This window comes from Xiphophorus couchianus, chromosome 21 (assembly GCF_001444195.1).
Source record: "Xiphophorus couchianus chromosome 21, X_couchianus-1.0, whole genome shotgun sequence".
NCBI classification, from domain to species: domain Eukaryota; kingdom Metazoa; phylum Chordata; class Actinopteri; order Cyprinodontiformes; family Poeciliidae; genus Xiphophorus; species Xiphophorus couchianus.
Window position 1 is genome coordinate 22,253,500 of NC_040248.1, and position 21,772 is coordinate 22,275,271.

Below are 21,772 nucleotides of genomic sequence, written 5' to 3' on the forward strand. Positions count from 1 at the left end.
TTTTTCACATCCTCCCAGATCCTTTTCCTCCCCAGAACTGAAATACCATTGCGAATCTATTCATATTGAATAATTTCTCGTACAAACCACTGGTTCCAGCATTGTAGGACCTTATTATCAAAACCGATTTTTATTGCTCCAACTCTCAAAATAATTTCCAAAATCAGTATATTAGGTAAATCAGTAACATTTAATGAAGACTACTCAGTTTGAAAGAGAAAAAGTGCAAATCATTCACTGGGATGTGCATTTTTGGACTTGATAGAGTAAAACCTTTTACAACTGGAAAAATTGGTTACTCGTCAGCTTGTCCAGTTTAGTTTTTCACAAGGTGTATAATTTTTGACATTTATTGTAGAAAGATTTGCAGCAATATTCCAGCTTGTCAGATGAGAAGAGATGAAAAGTGCATAACATTTTGCATTAACAATAAAAAGATAGGGTTCGTCTATTTCCAGGCCTTTTTCTGTGAGGTTACTTGCGTTTGATGGAGTATTAGGGCCAGGCTCTGAGTTTTCGATTTGTGTTACAAATATAAGTAAAGTTGGACCAGAATAAACTTGTAAATGTATTACTTTTCACCATACTGCACTAAATTGTGGGTTAGGGTTAGTAACGGGTTAGGGTTAGTAACGGGTTAGGGTTAGTAACGGGGTAGGGTTAGTAACGGGTTAGGGTTAGTAACGGGATAGGGTTAGTAACGGGTTAGGGTTAGTAACGGGATAGGGTTAGTAACAGGTTAGGGTTAGTAACGGGTTAGGGATGCTCCCCGCAAGTTGCAAAGTACTGCTTTAAACCTTCTTGAATATAAAAACCTAGAAAACGGAGAATCTTTAGACATGTATGGTCTGACACATGCCTGATCATGTGTCAGACCATACACCACAACTGTGTGCATATTTGGATTTCAAGTGCTGTTCAGCATGAATAATGAACAGCACTTTGGCGCAGTTTTGTAGCTGTTTTTGAAGTGCTTTATTGTGACATTGAGATCTTTGTCAAACTCCTTTCAAGCCTAAAAAAATGGCTAAGGTAGCAAACAATGCCCACCAAAAATGTAAGAAGACATGATCCAAACATTGCAGAGCTCTGAATCTTTTTTTCATATATGCACATCTTCAAAAAAAACAAAAAACTTTGTTACAGTTACACAGCAAGACATGAATTCAATCTTTCTCAACCATTAGCAGGAGAAAGTGTCTCCCCCTGATCCAGCCAGCTTTTAAATTATTAGGTCATACCAGGTCTGATTAAGGGGTGGAGACAGCATTTACATTTTCAAATAGAAAATACACATACAGTATGTACTCAACTATATTTCTGGAAAAATATTTACATAATAAGAATGAACTTTAGCAACTTCAAAACTAAAACAAAGCAAACAATCCGGGCCCAAACAAAATCCAAAGCGTCTCCCCTTCCTCCCAAACAATGTAGACTTTCCCAGTGAGGCTGATTGAAAACACCAAGTCCTTGTCAGCAGTGCTCATGGGCGTGTTTCCATGGCAACACATGACCAGGTTACCTCAAAGAGAGGGAGAGAATGATTAGAACAAAATCTTTAATAAATCAGGTTTACACTTTCCCACAAAACAAAAACAATACATTTATCCGTTAAATTAGTTAGAATATAGAAAGTTCAAAATGCAGCACCTGTTAGTAAGAGAGTAAAGTCCTCACAAACACATTTTTGAAATCGTCCATACAGAGGGGTTTTTGATATGCAGTATATTGGTAGCTACTCGGGGTGGCATGAGAAAGAGCTGGGTTTATCACAAACACTACTGTTTGTGTCAGTTGTGCCACAAACGAGTTTTCAAGTACTTGTATGAATGTGTAGTGGAATAAGTTTCCCTGAGTTGGCGTTCAGTACTGGGAGAAAACTCCAGCTGCTTTCTGCTACAAAAAACACGGATAATTGTTTCCATCTTAACTGTTTAGAGGGCGGCAGAAGAAGGGACATAGCCCAGGAAAACATTCCTGCAAAAACCACAACTGCCATGCATATTTATATTTCAAGCTTACAATGTTAGGTATAATGATTAATTGTGATTAATCACAGCACCTGGGTGATTAATCTGATTAGTTTTTTCAATGATTGATAGCACTAGCATGAAAATACTTTAACTCTTTGGATGTTGATCAAATTGATACATTTGCTTTTTACTGTTTGATGTAGACAAAATTTGTATGAGGAAATTTACAGGCTTCTGTAAAGTATTCACAGCACTTCACTTTTTCTAATGTTATGTTACAGCCTTATTCCAAGTTGTATTAAATTAATTTCTTTCCCCAAAAGTCTACACATAAATACCCATTAGAATTTTTTGGAATGTTTTGAAACTGTTTGAAAAGTAGAAAACCAAGACATCACATTTACATAACTATAAGCCTTGGCTTAATACTTTGTTGACTCACCTTCAAAAGCAATTCCAGCCTCTCGCCTTTTGAATATGATGCCTTCAGCTTTCCTCTCCAGTCTTTCGGCAGTTTGGCCCATTCTTCTTTGCAGTTCTTCTCCAGCTTCATCAGACTGGAGACGTCAGTCAGCCATTTTCAGATCTCTCCAAAGATGTTCATTCAAATTCAGTGATTCTGAAAAACCTTTCATATTTGGCCATGCACTTTGCGTTATCTGACTTTTAAATGAACTGTAGCTCCAGTCTTTGGTCAAGATGCTCTGGAGCAACTTTTCATCCAGGATGTCTCTGGACATTGCTGCATACAGTTAGATGATATTGGCTGGGTTACCTCCAAACATGTCGCCTGGCTTTCACAAAAAAAAGTTCAATCTTTGTCTCATCGGACTGGAGAATCTTATTTCTCCTGTTCTGAGAGTTTTTCAGGTATGGAGCTCTCGCAGTCACCACATGGCTGGAGTGGCACTGAGCTGTAAGAGCCGCCCAGTGCCGCTTGCAGCTTCAATTTTCCTGGGGTTTGGAACAATTTAATTTCAGGACGTTTGTGCTACGGTTGTCGCAGTGGGTGAAAATTAGCATAATTTGTCTCAAAAAGTTTGAAAAGAAGAGATAAAGAATAACTTTTATTTACACATCATAGCCAAAATTGTGAGTTCCAAACAATAGAAAACTTAATTTAAATTTCTGGCCAACATACACACAGATCTTCTGTGAAATGTACTTCAGACTTGTGTGAAATTAAACCCACTGATATTTGTGCTCTGACTGTTGGAGAATTTATGTTTACACCAAAATAATACTTTACCATCGTCCCTCCAGGTTTGAGAAGCTGTACACTGTGATCAACATCTTGCTGCTGAACCTGGTGGCATCCTCCCTGATCTTAATGAGCAGCCTTCCCTTCCAGGCCATCTACATGCAGAAATCTGAATGGATTTTTGGCTCAGCTATGTGCAAGATCGTCTTCAGTGTCTACTACCTGGGTTTTTACAGTTCTGTTTTCTTTTTAACTCTGCTAACATTTGACCGTTACCTTGTTTTTGTACATTTTATGCCCGTAGTACATGTAAGGAGTCGACGCAATGCTATCATTTCCAGTGCAGTGGTGTGGGTGATCAGTGGTTTGGCTTGCATTAGGCCCATGATCCTCCATGGTGCCTATGACCATAAAAACACTACGCACTGTGAGGAGCTTGCTCGTATTGATGGTATGAATGTAGAGAAGCTCAAAAAATATGGATTTTATATTCAGCTTTGTGTCTTCTTGATCCTCCCTCTGGCTGTTATCGTATGTTGTTACATTAGGATTGTGGTCACCATTAAAAAATCCCAATCGGCTTCTAAATTCCATGCAGTCAGGGTGATATTTATGATCGTAGTGTTGTTCTTCATCTGCTGGATCCCTTTTAACATTGTAGAACTGCTGCATTATGAATATGAGTCTGTTTTGAGCTGTGAAGCTAAAAAGAAACTTGGTTCTGCTCTTCATGTCACCCGCAAAATGGCGTACATTTACTTCTGCATCAGTCCAATGTTTTATACATTTGTAGGAAAAAAATTTCAGAACCATTTCAAACAGCTGCTGGTGAAATGTTTCCCAAGATTACAAGATCATATTTCTTTCAATGCAAACACCACAATAAGAACTTAGTCTTAAGAAGTGAGTTTATCTTTGTGAGTTTGTCATCATTCACCCTGAGTCAAACCAACTGCAGTACCTTGCAACCGCATTCATGCTTTTTAAACTTCAGGCCATCTTTTCATGGTACAAAAACAACCCTCACTTTGACCTCATGTATTGTCATTATACTGAAAAATATTTGAGGATATTAGTACTACTTAAGCTCATGAGTGTGAGTGCTTATATCATACAGCTAAATCTACAGATGGTGCCTTTTGAATCATTTCATCCGGCTGTTTCAGTAGACCTTGAGTTAGTATTTCTAATTTCTAATTATGCTGAAAGGACACTCTGAGAATTAATCAGATTAAGAACTAATCAGAGCAGCAGGGAAAGACACCAATGATACCTCTGGATGAGCTGTAGAGATCCATGATTTATTTACATGACTTAGAACAAAGTGTGTAAAATAGATCATAATCTATACAATACACCGACATTTGAAATTTACAGATACTCTCCTGCTAATTTCCAGAGTAGAATTGACACAAAATGTAGACTCAATGTAAAAAAGAGTCATAATGCTTCTCTGTAAATATGTTAGCCAAATCTATCACTATATTTTATGCTGTTCTTTAAAAATGCTTTAAAGTAGTACAATCTAATAACTCCAAAAATATAAACAAAAACCACCAAAGCAACCCCAAACAGTCTCTCACTAAAGATGTGGTGGAGAGGACCCAACACACTAGCTAAGGGGTGCCCAAGTCCAGTTCTTGAGATCCACCATCCTACAACTCTCAGATACATCCCATCTCCAACACAACTGAATCAAATCAGTGGCCCATTACCAGGCCTCTAGAGAGCTGAATGGCTGCTGATGAGGGAGTTCAGCCATTTGATTCAAGGGTGTTGGACCAGGGATGTATTTCAAAGTTTGCTAGATCTTGAACATGGACTCGGGGCCCTCTGCACTGGAAGAAAAGAAAAGCAAAAGTAAAGTTGAGTAATTATTGGGATGAGTTTACAGGCAGAGGAAACATGACTGAGCTGAATGGGTGTTACTGAGAATCTGAGATTAAATGCAAAAGAATTTAAAAAAGTAACAGTCATGGGGCCCTCTGTTGTCACGTTCCCCAAGTTACACACAGGAACATCTTTGGATTTGTCTTTAGATGGGAAGATTACAGTCTGCTGTAACTCCAGTTCAAACCTGATCAAAACAACAAACTCCAGGCTAATTTCCAATAACCAAGTTAACATGCTTACTTTGTAACCTTAACAGTACAGTAATAACTTTATTCATTAATATAATCTTATGAATCTAGGTGATTTTGTCTTCATTTGTTGTTTAATGTGCTATGTTCAGTCACGTCATAACAATCACAAAAAAGATCTAACAGAAATCAGCAACAAGAAAAGACTAAGCAGCAACAAACTGGTATGTTACATCTTGGTTGTGCTTTGTACATAAATCCACTTTATTTTTATCATTGATGAAAAAATGTCTGTCGCATCTGTATTATAATGAAATTAACATCTAAATTATTTACAGGCATCCAGCTATAGTTATATTCTGTTTTTGTTTTTTTTCTGTCTGCCGTGTGCAGAAGAAATTGTATCATGACGTTCTTTAATGTATTATTTTTCTTTTGGTATGCAGTCGATAGTAAATGAAGATGTAAATAAATCATGAACGTTCCTATAGCCCTAAGCTATTAATATGTATGGATGTAATTTGTTCATTTATTTTTGCTCCTGATATTAAATGAATATCTTTAAAACAGTCTTTTATCATGACTTGTTTTCTTTTCCGTAATATTACTGGGGGTTCCAGAAGAAATTAGCTTCTATCATGGTCTTTTTCTAATGCAAAAAGAAATGCAGAAATCACAAAATGATGAAGATGAGGAGAACCAAACGGAGGAAGAGGATAGAGGTGGTAGTAGGAGCTGGTGTTTTGCTGCTGCCTTCAGTTTCATAATGAAACAATGAATGACACTTGCCTCTGGTCAGACTGCATGATCGGGAAAGTAGTTCTATAGCTCTGTGTCCAGTCCGGTAACAACTGTTTAGGGTCTGGTCTTGGTCTGGTGTCAGTCTTTGATTTCACATTCAGTACCAGTGTTCTGATGGTCTGCACTACCCAGTGGCAGTAGCAAAAGCTCCGTAATCATCTAAATGAGCTCTCAGCGCTGCTTATCTCTGATGTTTCTCCTAGTGACTGTAGCTCTGTGTCTGGTCTGGTGACCCTAAACAGGGTCTGGTCTTCATTTCGGTGTTGGTTTGTGGTTTCACATTCAGTACTGGCGACATTAGCAATAGCTCCTTTAACATTTAAAAGAGCTCCCAGTGCTGCCTGTCTCTGATATTTCTCCCAACATTTTTCACTCGCTAGCCACTGTTGGGGTGTAGGCACCTTAAAATCTGTCAGCACTGCATTTGTTTTTAGCTCATTAAGGTAACGATCACCTGTTAGACCCTTCGTCAGTTTTGCTCATACAAATCTGTCTTCTGGAGAGAAATGTTGAGGGCACAAATAGGTCTTTTGGAAGTTGTGTTCAGCTCTCTCCCACTGTGCTCTAATTTTCTTTTCATGTGGAAAGTGACCTCCACATTTAATCTAGTTTTAAGATTTAATGGGAAGAACAAAATTAAAGAAAAAAAAAAGTATTCTTTGTAAATATATTTGTGAAAGAATACCTATGAAAACAATAAAAAGGTGAAGAAAATAACAAATTCACATCTTAATAATGTGCCAAGGATACATTATAATAGCTAAAGAAAGGAATTATCTTTTGATCATATCTTGAGTAAAGTTTTTATGTTTTTACTTGCTACATTAAATGGCAAATTAAAATGTTGCTAAATTATTTATTGCTGGAATAATTCATTTATTAGGCTATTTATTTCTGAATATATGTATGGTAATGGCAGGATTGGCCCTCCATACTAAATGCCCCAGAGGATTTTTCATGAAAGCTGATCTCTCTGAAGCTGTTTGTACATGCCCTTATCGTCATGTCATTATAGCTTTCACTTCACGCAAAACAGACTCAGATGAGTTCACAGACACTTCGGTACCGGAGCTCTGTTAGACTCAGAGAGACTTTCAGAGTCACTGCCTGAAGCAGCTGTCAAATACGAGGTAAGAAAACTCATTCTGGATTTGGATTTTATCTTACATACAATCTTCTTTCATACAGTGGTGTTTTAGATTAGGTCTGCTTTTTGTAGATTACCATAAAATATTGTAAAACCTGTGTTTTAACTGACAACATGACACTGTGTATTCTGCTTTTAACAGATTTTGCACAAAGATGACACCAACAAACTCCAGTTATGGTTCCACAGACGAGCAGATTGGACTGTGTACCAGGGATGATGATAACAAACTGGGAGCAAATCTGTCTTACATTTACTACTTCATGTTTGTCTTCAGTTTTATCACCAACCTGCTGGTTCTGGTTATCATCCACCGGTGAGTAAAGCACCAAATTAAAACAAGTTGAACTTGAGGCATTCATAAATGTTGAAATGAGTTTGTCAGACACTACTGCAAAACATTACAAACTCTTTTTTTATTATTATTTTTGCTACATCTAATATTTAAGAAATTTTATAAATGTTAATATCCAATAAAGACAGCATGACAAAATATCAAATGCAGTTTTAAAAAAGAAGAAATTAAATGAATGTTTGACTGTAATTCTGCCTGCAAATTACAGTTGCAAGCAGTTGAAATAAGTTTTTATTTTTTATTTTGATTGGAACCACATAGTATTTTCAGCTTTTGTGGTGAGAGAGCAGCATGCTTCCTTTATGGCATGCAAGGTTCTTAGGAAATATGAGCTATTTTCCAGTAATGCTGCTGCACCTGAAGTAGTGAAACTGAAACACAATTTTTAGCTAAATGTGAACATCTGAGTATTTATTTTCTGAAGCCAAAGCTAAATGATGTGCAGTTTCTGATTCAAACAGATGAGTATTGAACTGAAAGATGCAACAGGTTGTCCAAAAAAAGCTTTGCTACTCTATTAACACTGCAACAGCAGCACAGCTTTTTAAATACATGTGCAATAAATATTGTCATTTAGTTTTGTTAACAAAGTAAATATATATTTTTTACATATATTTACATTTCAAACTTTTATCTCATTATTTTTGACCTGATTATGAAAATATCAAAACATTTCTAATGAGCATAGATATACTTCTACTTTTTGGATGTGGATCAAATAAATGTCATATTTGCTTGTTGCGTATTTGTAGAGAAAAAACTTTGATGAAATTTAGAGAGGAGTTTCATTGGAGTCCACATGTGATCGAACCTCAACCTCACGTTTTTTTGAAGCCACCAAGAAATCCTCTTACATGATTCTGTGTGGAAGCACGATAGCTCCCTTTAAGAAGAGGTTTCCAAACAATCATCACAACCGTTTTAGGAATGGATGAATCAGGCCTCGCTCGCAAGCTAATTGGAAGAAAGGGCGTTGCTTCCAGATTAGACTGAGTGGCAGAAATGGCTCTAAATTACAAAACTTTTATAATGGAAAAACCATCATCAGCAAATGAACAAATAATATTAGGATACAACGGACTGAAGATTATGACTTACACTGGTCTGTTGTCATCAAGAAAACATGCTACTCCCTCAGTTTTCAGCCAGCAGCGTCCTGCAGAAACATGTTTCTCTGGACTAGACACTAGACATGCTGTGTAAGAAGAAACAAAAAATTATTTTGTTCTGTATGACATGAAATCAGCCCAACCTTTTCCTTTTTTGATTACCAAAATTATTTCTTGTTTCTACATGCCGGATATTCAGTGATCTATTTCTTTGGAAAATGTATTTATTTATTCAAATTCAGTGATTTTCCTGCCAACAGCCATCACTACCTTCAATAACTCTTTGAAGAATCTGAATTAATGAGCTACAAAAACATTTAAATTTGTTTTATTTGGGATTAATGAAGTATTTTTGAATTGAATTTGAATTGTTAACACATGCTGAAATTATTAGACCTGTGAATTCTCAGATGATAAAGCCATTGTGGTAACAATTTATTTGAAGGGATGTGAATAAGACTGACATGACACTGTCATGAACATGACTCTACACCACTTATGAACATGAATGAGTCTTCATCAGTCTTGACTGTTGTTATTAAGTGTCATTTGGTAAATAATGACACTTTTAAATACAAAGTTGACATTGTTTAAAATGTTTGTTATAACAATTAGACATTAACTAAGACAAAAAAAGCCAAAAGTGCTTACCTTTCAGTAATAGTTAGCTAACATTAACTTATAGAAAGCTAGCATAAGTCTAAATAGCTGAAAGCTATTAATATTTCTCTCTCTATAGAGAGAAATATTTTCTTCTAAAATAAAATTTAAATTTAATTAGAAGGATACCTCATATATCTATTAGGTGACGTATTTACCTCTGCTTCCTTTTACATAAGAGGTCTGGCCGACCATTTTAACTTTTGTTAGGAAGGAATGCAAGATGGAGGCTTCTTCTTCTTCATACTTTTGGCAGACTACATGCCAGTTGGTGCACTGCTGCCTCTCACGTTTGGAGATGGCGTATCGCACTAATCAAAACAAAGCCTTAAATAATGTTGTGTTTCAAATGCAAAGTTGATAAGTGCTTTCTTAGATATTTTTGCTGGAATACTGTAGGATCAGTTTGGTAAAGAAAGTTAAGACAAACAAATAAATGACATAGTAGGTTAATATTAACACATAAGGCTATATATGTTTTTAAAGTTTGATACTTAATACATGTTATAAGATATTTATGGCAGATTATGATATCTTAGCTAATGTCAAGTTGTCATAACAAAGACATTGAAATAAAGACATCTTTGCATTAAAAGTGTCATTACTTTTACTTTACTGATTTATACTTAATAACAACAGTCAAATGTTCATGAAGACGCCTTCATATTTATGACAGTGTCACGCCCGTCTTATGCACACCCCTTCAAATAAAGACTTGGCACCACTCTTTTGTAAAGGTTGTGTGTATACCATGGTTTTACAAAGGTACTGTTGGTGAACTACTAAAGTTTTCCATTATACCATTCCTATGCTTTAAAGTAATGTAATAGTAGAGAAAGTTGCAGAAGCAGCTCAGTTTCCTCCATTTGTAAGGAGAAGTTTATTTTTACCCTTGCCTCTCCCAGTTTTTTTTTTGTAAGTTCACGGTGTGGAAGCTAAAGGACTGCTATGAAAGGACAGTTAGCATGTTGGGAGGTAGATGATCAGTCCAGGCTAGATAATGAGTATTGTTAAAGGTTGCAATGCTGAGAAAACTCATGTTGGGTTTTAATCTTTGAAGATTAAAACCTTCAAAGTGGGATTCTAAAGATCCATCTGGCCGAAGCTGAGACTTGGAAAACCGCTGCCATGTCCAACGTACTGCAGAAGCTTGTTGGAGAGGCTACTGCCCTAAGTTGACTCATAGGTCCAAAAGAGCCATCCAGCTGCTCCAGCAACTAAACTGTTATTTTAAGATTGGCCCCCAGGATATTGCTTAAATCTACTTTGAGACAAACTTCTATTTTTGTCGGGGCTCTGACAGAGTTAATAGAATAAAACGATTTAATCAACATACAGTACATACCTTTTAATATGCTGGTATAATGTTAAAAGTAAAAAAAAAAAAGAAATTTCTGGCTAATACTCTCACAAGTCTTATTTGAAGAACCTTTCACAGACTTGCATAAAATTAAAACCACAGATAATAATTTGTGCTCTGACTGTTGGAGAATTTATGTTTACACCAAAATAATACTTTACCATCGTCCCTCCAGGTTTGAGAAGCTGTACACTGTGATCAACATCTTGCTGCTGAACCTGGTGGCATCCTCCCTGATCTTAATGAGCAGCCTTCCCTTCCAGGCCATCTACATGCAGAAATCTGAATGGATTTTTGGCTCAGCTATGTGCAAGATCGTCTTCAGTGTCTACTACCTGGGTTTTTACAGTTCTGTTTTCTTTTTAACTCTGCTAACATTTGACCGTTACCTTGTTTTTGTACATTTTATGCCCGTAGTACATGTAAGGAGTCGACGCAATGCTATCATTTCCAGTGCAGTGGTGTGGGTGATCAGTGGTTTGGCTTGCATTAGGCCCATGATCCTCCATGGCACCTATAGGCATTGGGGCACTGAGCACTGTGAGGAGTTTGCTCATATTGATGGTATGAATGTAGAGAAGCTCAAAAAATCTGGATTTTATATTCAGCTTTGTGTCTTCTTGATCCTCCCTCTGGCTATTATCATATTTTGTTATACTAGGATTGTGATTACTGTCAAAAAGTCCCGATCGGCTTCTAAATTCCATGCAGTCAGGGTGATATTTATGATCGTAGTGTTGTTCTTCATCTGCTGGATCCCTTTTAACATTGTAGAACTGCTGCATTATGAATATGAGTCTGTTTTGAGCTGTGAAGCTAAAAAGAAACTCGGTTACGCTCTTCATGTCACCCGCAACATGGCGTACATTTACTTCTGCATCAGTCCAATGTTTTATACATTTGTAGGAAAAAAATTTCAGAACCATTTCAAACAGCTGCTGGTGAAATGTTTCCCAAGATTACAAGATCATATTTCTTTTAACACAGACATTAAAACAACACACACTTCAAGAACTGAACTTAGTCTTAAGAAGTGAGTTTATCTTTGTGAGTTTGTCATCATTCACCCTGAGTCAAACCAACTGCAGTACCTTGCAACCGCATTCATGCTTTTTAAACTTCACGCCATCTTTTCATGGTACAAAAACAACCCTCACTTTGACCTCATGTATTGTCATTATACTGAAAAATATTTGAGGATATCAGTACTACTTAAGCTCATGAGTGTGAGTGCTTATATCATACAGCTAAATCTACAGATGATGCCTTTTGAATCGTTTCATCCGGCTGTTTCAGTAGACCTTGAGTTAGTATTTCTAATTTCTAATTATGGGATGTATTTCAAAGTTTGCTAGATCTTGAGCTCTGTTGTCATGTTCCCCATGTTACACACAGGAACATCTTTGGATTGGGTATTTAGATGGGAAGATTACAGTCTGCTGTAACTCCTGTTTAAACCTGATCAAGACAACAAACTCCAATAACTGTTGGAGTTAACATGCTTACTTTGTAACATTACCAGTACAGATTGACTTAATTTATTAATATAACCTTATGAATCTAGGTGTTTTTCTTTTCATGTGTTGTTTAGAGTGTTTTTTTATGTGACGTCATAACAATCACAAAGAAATCTGTTAGAAATCAGCAACAAAAAATGCTTAAGGAACAACAAACTGGTATACTATGGTACTTGTGCTCTGTATATGCACACACTTTATGTAATATCAGTGATACAAATGTCTGTCGCATCTGTATTATAATAAAATTCACAGCAAAATCCTTTATAAGCAGACAACTATAATCTATACCCTTGTATTATTTAACAGACTTGAAACTATTAGCAAAAAATAGATACCACTAGAATACTTGTCCAATGATCAGGATGATTCTGTTTTTCTGTTTTTGTGTGTGCTGAGGAAATAATATCCCGTTGTATTGTGTAGTTTGTTTATTTTTTTTGATTGGTATGCAGTGTATAGTAAGTGAAGATGTAATTAAATCAGAAACATTATGCATAGCCATTAATATATAAGGATATAAGTTATGTTTGTTTATTTTTTTTATTCTGTACATTAAATTGGATGTCTTCAAAACTGTCTTTGTCATGACTTGCTTTCTTTTTAGTAATATTACTGGGGATTCCAGGAGAAATTTATGCTAGCTGTCAGGTGCTGCAAACACATTAAAAAACAAACAAACAAATAAACAAATAAAAAAACAACCAAAAAACAAATGCAACAGAAAATGCTGTAAACACAAAAATGCTGCAATAACAGAAAATAGAAGCAAAAACCTTCACTCAGCAAAACAAATGCAAACCAATCATGCTGCAACCACAAAAAATATACTGCATTCACAAATAAGATGCTGTAATCACAAAAGAAAATTGTCCTCAGATTTTCCTTAAATCCAAGGATAAAATGCTCAAAATATCAACTATAGTCAGAGTGACTGGTCCCCAGTATTTTACCCCATATGGTCCCTCTGAGTCTCCTTCATAGAGTCCCAAGACAGCTCAGAAGAAATGTCTTCTCCTGGACCCGAGGTTTTTAAATTGATGACTAAAATGAACGACCAAGTCCTGCTGGGCACATCTTTTCTTAGTGCTCACAAAGCAGACTTTACTTCATCACAACCACCTGGCTGGGATTACCCAAAACAACCTCCACTCTCCGTATCAGAGGTCTGAGGCTGGGCTCCAGGTAGTAGCTTTACACCTGTCTACCTCTAGAATGCGTCTGGTCCCCCGTCAGTACCAAACAGGACAGTACCTGTCTGGATCACTAAAAGAATATTAACAAAAAACAGAAATACTAAATGCAGCAGTCTAAAATCAAACCTCAGTCTCATCCCATGTCTAATTCATGAAATATTTGCCACCAAGTTACTTAAACCGACCCTTTACAAAACCTCAAAATATGTCAAACATTTCTATACTGACTCTAATCATCTTTTATCTGCTATATGCATTGATTATGGCTGCTTAATAATTGTGGGAGATTTCAACATGTATGTTGACAAGCTTGAAGACAGAGGAGTAAAAAAGCTGTGTGATACTCAACAGTCAGACATGTTGAGTTGGTCTGACTCAACATGTCAAACAAGCAACACACAATCGACGACACGATTACTGAGCTGGTTATCAGTGAACATTTCTGAGGTCTCTGTAACTGATGTCGCCCTGTCCGATCTTTTCTCAGTTTTTCAAAAAAATACTTTCTCTGTTGACTCACTTAGTCTAAAATCAAACCTCAGTCTCACCCCATGTCTAATTTGTAATGTTCTTTACATACATTTTGTAATGTAAAAAACATTGCAAAATGTTGTTTCACAGACAATACAGCAGAAACATAAGATCAGATCTTCTCTTACACCTCGCCTCTATGTTGCAACCTTGTAGATGAGTGAGTAGATAACTTCCACTCTACAATTTCAGATATCATTGATTTTACGCTTCTGTTAAAGTGAACGTCATGTCTAGTAGGAAAAAGACTCCATGGAGACATGAACAAACAATTAGATCTGCAAGAAACCTTTGTCACAGGGCTGAATGTAAAAGGCATAAAACTCAACTTCATGTTTACTATGAAATCTTCAAAGATTCCGTAGCAATCACTCAACACTAAAACCTCGGTTCTAGTATTTGCGTCAGTCATAAACAAAAACATTAATGCTCGTGCTTTACTTACCACAGCTGACAGGATCAAAACGCTCCTGTGACTCAACCACTGCTTCTTGAATTTGCCTCTTCTTTGAAGAGTAAATAAAAAGAAAATTAGAGGGTTAAGCTGAACATCCTCACTAAATCCAATATCAATGCCGTGTCCAAGCATAACAAATGCAGAAAAAAATATGACTATAAAAGCCTGGAAGAAATTATAAATCAATTAAACTCACGTTCATGCACTCTTGATTTCCATTTTCTTTAAGAAAGTCCTGCCTGTCATGGTATCTGATCTGATTCAAATGGTAAACTCATCGCTTCCATCAGGAGTTTTCCCCCAGGTTTTAAAAACAGCAGTCATTAAAACACTGATAAATAAACAACAATTTGGACAAATCACTGCTGCAGAATTGCAAGCCGACCTCTGACCTCCCATTTATCAGTAAAATTATTGAAAAAGCTGTGTTTAAACAATTAACCAACTGTTTTGATGTCTTTCCATGGTTTCCATGGCTACCACAGTACAGAGACTGCCCTCGCCCTTAGTGTAAAGACTGGAGAGTTGGGTCAGAATTCTCACCTGGTTCGAATCTTACATGAAGAACATCGTTCTTTGAAATGCTTTAAAGTAGTACAACATCTGTTAGAGGTTGAGGAGAAGAGGGTGATAGCATAAGCTAACAACGCCAATAATAAAAAAACAAGCAACCCCAAACAGTCTCTCACTAAAGATGTGGTGGAGAGGACCCAACACACTAGCTAAGGGGTGCCCAAGTCCAGTTCTTGAGATCCACCATCCTACAACTCTCAGATACATCCCATCTCCAACACAACTGAATCAAATCAGTGGCCCATTACCAGGCCTCTAGAGAGCTGAATGGCTGCTGATGAGGGAGTTCAGCCATTTGATTCAAGGGTGTTGGACCAGGGATGTATTTCAAAGTTTGCTAGATCTTGAACATGGACTCGGGGCCCTCTGCACTGGAAGAAAAGAAAAGCAAAAGTAAAGTTGAGTAATTATTGGGATGAGTTTACAGGCAGAGGAAACATGACTGAGCTGAATGGGTGTTACTGAGAATCTGAGATTAAATGCAAAAGAATTTAAAAAAGTAACAGTCATGTTTCCCAAGTTACACACAGGAACATTTTGGATTTGTCTTTAGATGGGAAGATTACAGTCTGCTGTAACTCCAGTTCAAACCTGATCAAAACAACAAACTCCAGGATATGTTCCAATAACTGTTGGAGTTAACAGGCTTACTTTGTAACACTCCCAGTACAGTAATGACTACATTCATTAATATGATCTTATGAATCTAGGTGTTTTTGTTTTCATGTGCTGCTTAGAGTGTTTTGTTAAGTGACATCATAACAATCACAGATAAAATCTAACAGAAATCAACAACAATACAATCTTAAGCAGCAACAAACAGGTATATTACATCTTGCTTAAATACATGCACACTTTATGTAATATCCGTGACAAAAATGTCTGTCACATCTGTATTGTAGTAAAATTCACATTATATCACAAGTCTTTCTAGGAAAACAGAAAGACAGCTATTAACTATATTATTTAACAGACTTAATCCAATATTTTTCTGATGATCAGGATGTTTCTGGTTTTGTTTTTTTGTTTTTTTCTGTCTACTGTGCTGGACTATTTGTAACATTGCATTGTATAGTTTTTTTTTGTTTTTTTTGTATGCCATGTACAAGTGAACATGTAAATAAATCAAAAACTGGCCGGACATCTTGCAAAACTATTAATATGTAAATAAATAATTTATGTTCATAATTTAATGTATTTTTACTCCTGTACATTAAATGAATGTCTTTAATGCTGTGTTTTGATTATTGATTCTATGTTGCATTGTGTTTCTGTGTTTGTAATGACGTAAAGCACTTTGAAATGCCTTGCTACTGAAATGTGCTATACAAATAAAATTTGATTGATTGATTGATTGATTGATTAAATTTGAGCTAGAAGCAGGACAGTAAATAATGTTAAAATGTGGGTAAGAAGAAACATTCAGCATGCTAACAGCAGGTTCCTAAGGGCAGTAGTGTTACACACAGAGCAGTAAGAAATGAATAAAAACAACAGTTATAAAAACAGAACTAAAGAAGATTGACAGCCTGGGAGTTCTGCAGTTTTGTGAAATGAGTAGGGTTTATGTCTGAATGGAGAACAGGAGGAGGGATGTTTAAAAGCAAGTCCCTGCGGCTCAGCGCCATCTGACAGCTTGCTCCGCCTCTGGTGAACAATGTATTCTGCTGCTTTCGCCTTGATTTAGCAGAATACAGCCGTATTTATAGGGCTGTCGTAAATATCCACAGTTATGACCTGAAACTCTCTACAAAGTGCTTTGTCTCACTTTTTTGTTGTTACTGTGACCTGAAATAGGGCCAAAGTAGAGACAGCAACTTGGAATGAGCATGTTGAAGGATTTAATGAAAAAATAAAACTTACAGAACAGGTACAAGGTGGCAAGAGTAATGTTAGGTGTAAAGAAAAACCTTTAAAAACTGACAGAGGAACCAGATGAACTATAATCAGAGTAGATGTGGAACAGCTATGGCAGAGTGAGAGCAAAGGAACAGAGGGAAGAGGACTAAGGCTGTGTTCACACTGCAGCCTGAAGTGACCCAATTCCAATTTTTTGTCAAATCAGATTTTTTTGCGGCGGCCGTACACACTTCCAAATATAAGAAACTTGTATGTGTTCTCCAGTGTGAATGGGGAAACGACCTGAAAGTGTCCCGTACGCGCAGTAGAGGGCGCAATAACATCACTGTTCTCAGTGTTTTGCCAACTGCCATAAAAAGAAGAAGTGTTCAGTGTTTGCGGAAGTAAACATGGATGCTAACGGTGGAGTAAATTTTGAAGTTGTTGTGCAGTATATTAACAACTTAATCCTCATTATTGTCCGCCATGGTTGTTGTTTTCCTTCCCGCTTGTGCGTATCAGGATGCAGAATAGTGACGTTTGTCGAGTATCAGTGACGTTCAGATTCGATGAATGCGACCTGGACGTTTGGTCACATGTGAATCGGATACGTATTGGATACTAAAAGTGGCCTGGGTCGCATTCATAAAGAATCAGACGTGTGTTGTTCAGACTGTCATGAAAAGATCAAATACAAGTCGCGTTACATCAAAAAAAGTCAGAATTGGATCACTTCAGGCTGCAGTGTGAATGTGGCCTAATTAACACAAAGGGAGCTGAACTAAGACTCAAGGAACCAGCAGTGATAAGACTAACACTGATCAAAGAGAAATAAACCCAAACACAGAGAAATGAACTGAATATGACAAGAACTACCAAACATAAACCGACAACAAGGGATGACTACATGGGCAATAATGTACAATATACACTGCTCAAAAAAATAAAGGGAACACTCAAATAACACATCCTAGATCTGAATGAAAGAAATATTCTCATTGAATACTTTGTTCTGTACAAAGTTCCATTTGCACAACAGCAGGTGACATTGATTGTCAATCAGTGTTGCTTCCTAAGTGGACAGTTTGATTTCACAGAAGTTTGATTTACTTGGAGTTATATTGTGTTGTTTAAGTGTTCCCTTTATTTTTTTGAGCAGTGTATATTGCGATAGACACGTAATCAATATCAATAGAGCTGACAAGCTATTCCGTAATTTCACTGAACTCAGATCCAGAACTGCACAGCATTCTGGGGGATGTAGGCAGAGAAAGAACTTTAGCCGCTCAACCTCAACCAAGCAATGTTGGTGGCATCACTCACTCTTTGGTTACCTGTCAACAACCTGTTGAGTAACTTGAGTCAGAATGTGAAATTCAAGTAAAGTTTGTGTCAGTGAAGTGCATCACATCACCACACCTGGTCCAACTCCACATCCAAACAGACTCCTCTGCAGAAATTGTGCTTTTATCTTACTAGCTGCATTTGTATTATGATGCTGTGACAATACTGTTGTTGTACTCTAAAAACAGAGAATACTCTAAAAAGTGTATTTGAAACAATTAAATTCAATGCCTTGTTTGTATCTTAGGTTTGATGTCATGACGTATGCTTCACCAGATCCTGTACCGATCCTGTGGTGGTGCAGGGGTTAAACACAACTCACATAAGGAGACCTTAGTGATCAATGTGGCCGTCGCAGGTTCGATGCCTAGCTGACAGGTCCCATCTTTAAATTTGATGAGCTAATGCTTTACTTTGGCTTTGTCATTTCTGCTCCCATGTGGCAGGATAGAAGCTGCTCATTCATGACCCTGTTTCTTGTAAACACAAACTTCTTCAGAATTCTCTCCTGGTTTGTGTACACCACAAGTTGAAAACTCATCTCATTGCCCTGTGTACGTCAGTCTTGTTAAGCAACTTGTCTGTTCTCGTCCAGTTCTCACTTTCTCTTTTTAATGTCTGATCTGGATTGGGGATGTCTTTTTTTGGCAGGGGCTGTTCAGCTCTTTAACTCACTTCTCACTTTGGAGAGTTTGAGTGTAGTGAGGTGAATAAAGAATGATTCATTTCTTGGCTGAATTAAGCAGTAAGGGTCACATTACTGTTTACTCCAGTCTCCGTTTTTCTTTTTTTTTTTTTATTATCATTATTATCTCCAGCAGATGAAGGTAGACTGTTGGCTGTTATGTTGCCCTTGGTACTAAGAGAAACCAACGTTACGCAGTCATTTCCTGTGTAGTGTTGTGGCTGATCAGCAGTTTGGCTTGCATCAGACCGATGCTCCTCCATGGCACCTTTAAGCAGTTTGGCGCTGAGCACTGTGAGGAATTTGCTCATATTCAGGATATTAATGTAAAGACGCTCAAAAAATCTGGGTTTTATATTCAGCTTTTTGTTTCTTTGATCCTCCCTCTGGCTGTTATCATATTTTGTTTTGCTATAATTGTGATCACTGTCAAATTATCCAAAGTTTCTTCTAAATTCAAAGTAGTCAGGCTGGTGTTTGTCATTGTACTGCTCTTCTTTAGCTGCTATATACCTCTTAACATTGTAGATCTCCTGCAATATGAGTTCACAAGCTGTGAGGCTCCACAGAAACTCTGCGACTCTCTTGAAATCACCCGTAGCATGGCATACTTTTACATCAATCCCGTCTTTTACACACTTGTGGGGAGAAAACTCCAGGAGTACTTAAGACAGCTGCTAGTGAAACATTTCTCAGGTTTAAGCTTATTTTTGTCCATAAAGACAACCAAGGAGCAAGAACCAAACTTAGTGATTGGAAGGGTAGTGTGGTTTTCTCAAAGACTCCTGAAAATGCTCTGTGACGCTCTTGTATATTTCAATAGCAAAATCATACAGGGTAACTAGCAGAAGTATTCAAGAGCCTAGATCTTTTTTCATGTCTCAACCACAATCTACAGACCTGTTTATTGGGAGATCAAGGGTGTACCACTGCTATGAGGTGCTTTTCAGAACTACTTGTTTTGCTGCATTCTTTTTAAATGTGACTGAGACATTTCATGCCCCGTCCCCCTCCAGGTTGCTGAGCGGTCCAAACAAACCCTGGACACAATTAAGAAGTTTGCTAATGGGACCCTCAAGAAAGACATTGAATGGATTTGGATCATGTGTTGTCCAAAACAAAAATTGCAAAAATAAAGTCAAATAATTCTATCCAAATCATCCATACCCTCAAGAAGTTAGCTACAACTAGTACAGAGTGCTAGCAGAAGCAGAAGGCCCCAATGCTTCTATCAAACCAATGGCCAGGACGCCATTTTCATGTCTGAAATAAGCTCTATTATCATTTTAGTGTTATTAGCAGCTTACCGTTTTGCTGAGTCCCTTGTTTCTGTGGAGAGAAGGAACGACGCCTCAGTGAAAGTCTTTCTGAAAATCCCTCTTGATAATGGTGGAGGTTGCTGAAGCTCTCCTCCTTAAGTGCTTCATGCAAACAAGTGGGACTTTTCCCACTGATCTGAGTACATTTATGACAGAAATAAAATTAGACCAAACACTTCGATGCTGGGGGATGATGTAAGGGATTCTGTGTGTTAATATACGGTAGAACCAAACATTTTGACTTGTTTCCTTGCAACTTCCTGTTTCCATCTTACTGACAATAACTCGAGTGTTTAATCGAGAAACAAAATGCAAAATAGCGCCCTACAAGACAGTTTGCTTGATCGCAAATGAGATGCTGCCTTTTAATCTAGTTAAAAGCCAGCATTTCAAAAATGCTGCAAACATCTGACACCCAGTACATAACAGGAACAAGACTCAACAAAAATTAACACAAAATTACAAGGTAATTAGAATCAAATAAAGCTACAAAATAAACTGAGATCCTAAAAAAGTTAATAATGTTACATTTCAAGTTTACATGCAACAGCATAAAGAGAATACTGATTTCATATTAATGGATTCCGTTTTTACAGGCAACTTAATGTACAATATATTATTATTACCTGTTTCTTTCATTGTAATTAATGCCTTTATAACGAAGCTTACGATGTTATGAAGAGGAGGGAACAGAAATATGTTTATTTTGGTTTTATGGTTATTTTTTGATCTGATGAATACTTGCATAGTAATATGACAACATGTGTCATAACTTTTCGCAGGTGTGACAATGTATTGTTTGCTAACAAATGAAGGCAAACATCGAGCTGGAGGCAGACTACTGACCAATCACGGTACAAATTTGTGGTACATTTACTAACATATCAAGCATCATGAATTTATGTATGTTTATAATTGTTGCTACTTAGTGATACAAAAGTAGCAGCATTTAAATAAATGTAACCTCTTGATGTTGACTTTGGCATAATTACTAATTTTCACAGGTTACCATTGGCAACCATTTCAGTTGATCGGAATTTACCTCATAGGAAATTTGATGAAAACACAGAAAGGAAACCTGTACACTTGTGCATTTATCAATTAATGCACAAGGTGGGCATGATGATGACGCCCTTGAATATTGTTGCCTAACGTACAGCGAAGTGCTAACCTGGCCCTGGTTAGCATTCGTCAACAACTCATTGGTGGAGGTGAGAGCATCGTGCCACACAAATAACTATCCGGCTGAAACAGAGCGGGCTAATGAGCAAAGCAAAATTCTTGAGATAATTTCCAGTACCTCGATTGTAATAATTGAGGTACTGGAAACATTTGATGAATCGTTACGGCCCTGTCCTTCAGCTCGGTCAGTCTGCTGCTCTCTCAGCAGGTTTGAAATGCTGATATTGAACGGCTGATTGCAACTCTTTCTCGTTTCTGAGAAGCAAAGGTATTTATTTTCATTTCATCAGAAATATGAAGCTGCTGAGGTGAACTCACGTCACTGTGGTTTCACCAGACTGTTGGTGTAAGCCTAACATTCTGCAGCTGATGTTCTTTTTTGTTGTTGTTGAAGAGTTCAGGTATTCAGTTTTAGTTCACGTCACAAAAAACACTGAGT

The 21,772-nt window shown here is 37.1% G+C and overlaps 3 protein-coding genes across 5 annotated transcripts in view; all 3 read left to right on the forward strand.

Moving 5' to 3' along the window:
* Positions 1–21,772, forward strand: part of LOC114136715 (C-C chemokine receptor type 3-like) — a 34,368-nt gene that overhangs the window by 4,439 nt on the left and 8,157 nt on the right. The window contains exon 5 of one of the 3 annotated variants that reach the window (XM_028004918.1): positions 3,240–5,827. The exons of the other annotated variants lie outside the window; for them this stretch is intronic. Within the exon in view, the coding sequence (XP_027860719.1) occupies positions 3,240–4,071 (832 nt within the window). The 3' untranslated portion in view covers positions 4,072–5,827. Of the gene's footprint in view, positions 1–3,239; positions 5,828–21,772 lie in introns of those variants that run through there. 3 annotated transcript variants of the gene reach the window in all.
* On the forward strand, positions 5,956–12,784 carry LOC114136713 (C-C chemokine receptor type 3-like). The gene is made up of 3 exons (XM_028004915.1): positions 5,956–7,189; positions 7,349–7,522; positions 10,866–12,784. Exons 2-3 carry the CDS (start codon positions 7,362–7,364, stop codon positions 11,725–11,727), a joined length of 1,023 nt encoding a protein of 340 aa, XP_027860716.1. The 5' UTR covers positions 5,956–7,189; positions 7,349–7,361; the 3' UTR covers positions 11,728–12,784.
* On the forward strand, positions 18,491–20,924 carry LOC114137186 (C-C chemokine receptor type 1-like). The gene is made up of 2 exons (XM_028005804.1): positions 18,491–18,505; positions 18,979–20,924. The coding sequence occupies exons 1-2, from the start codon at positions 18,491–18,493 to the stop codon at positions 19,675–19,677; spliced, it is 714 nt and encodes a 237-aa protein (XP_027861605.1). The 3' UTR covers positions 19,678–20,924.

What these genes read in the sequence shown, in the direction of transcription:
- LOC114136713 (XM_028004915.1), top strand. Translation starts at nt 7,362, where the DNA reads ATGACACCAACAAACTCCAGTTATGGTTCCACAGACGAGCAGATTGGA. An exon ending in GTTCTGGTTATCATCCACCG is followed by an intron (nt 7,523 to 10,865) that starts GTGAGTAAAGCA and finishes TCGTCCCTCCAG; the next exon opens with GTTTGAGAAGCTGTACACTG.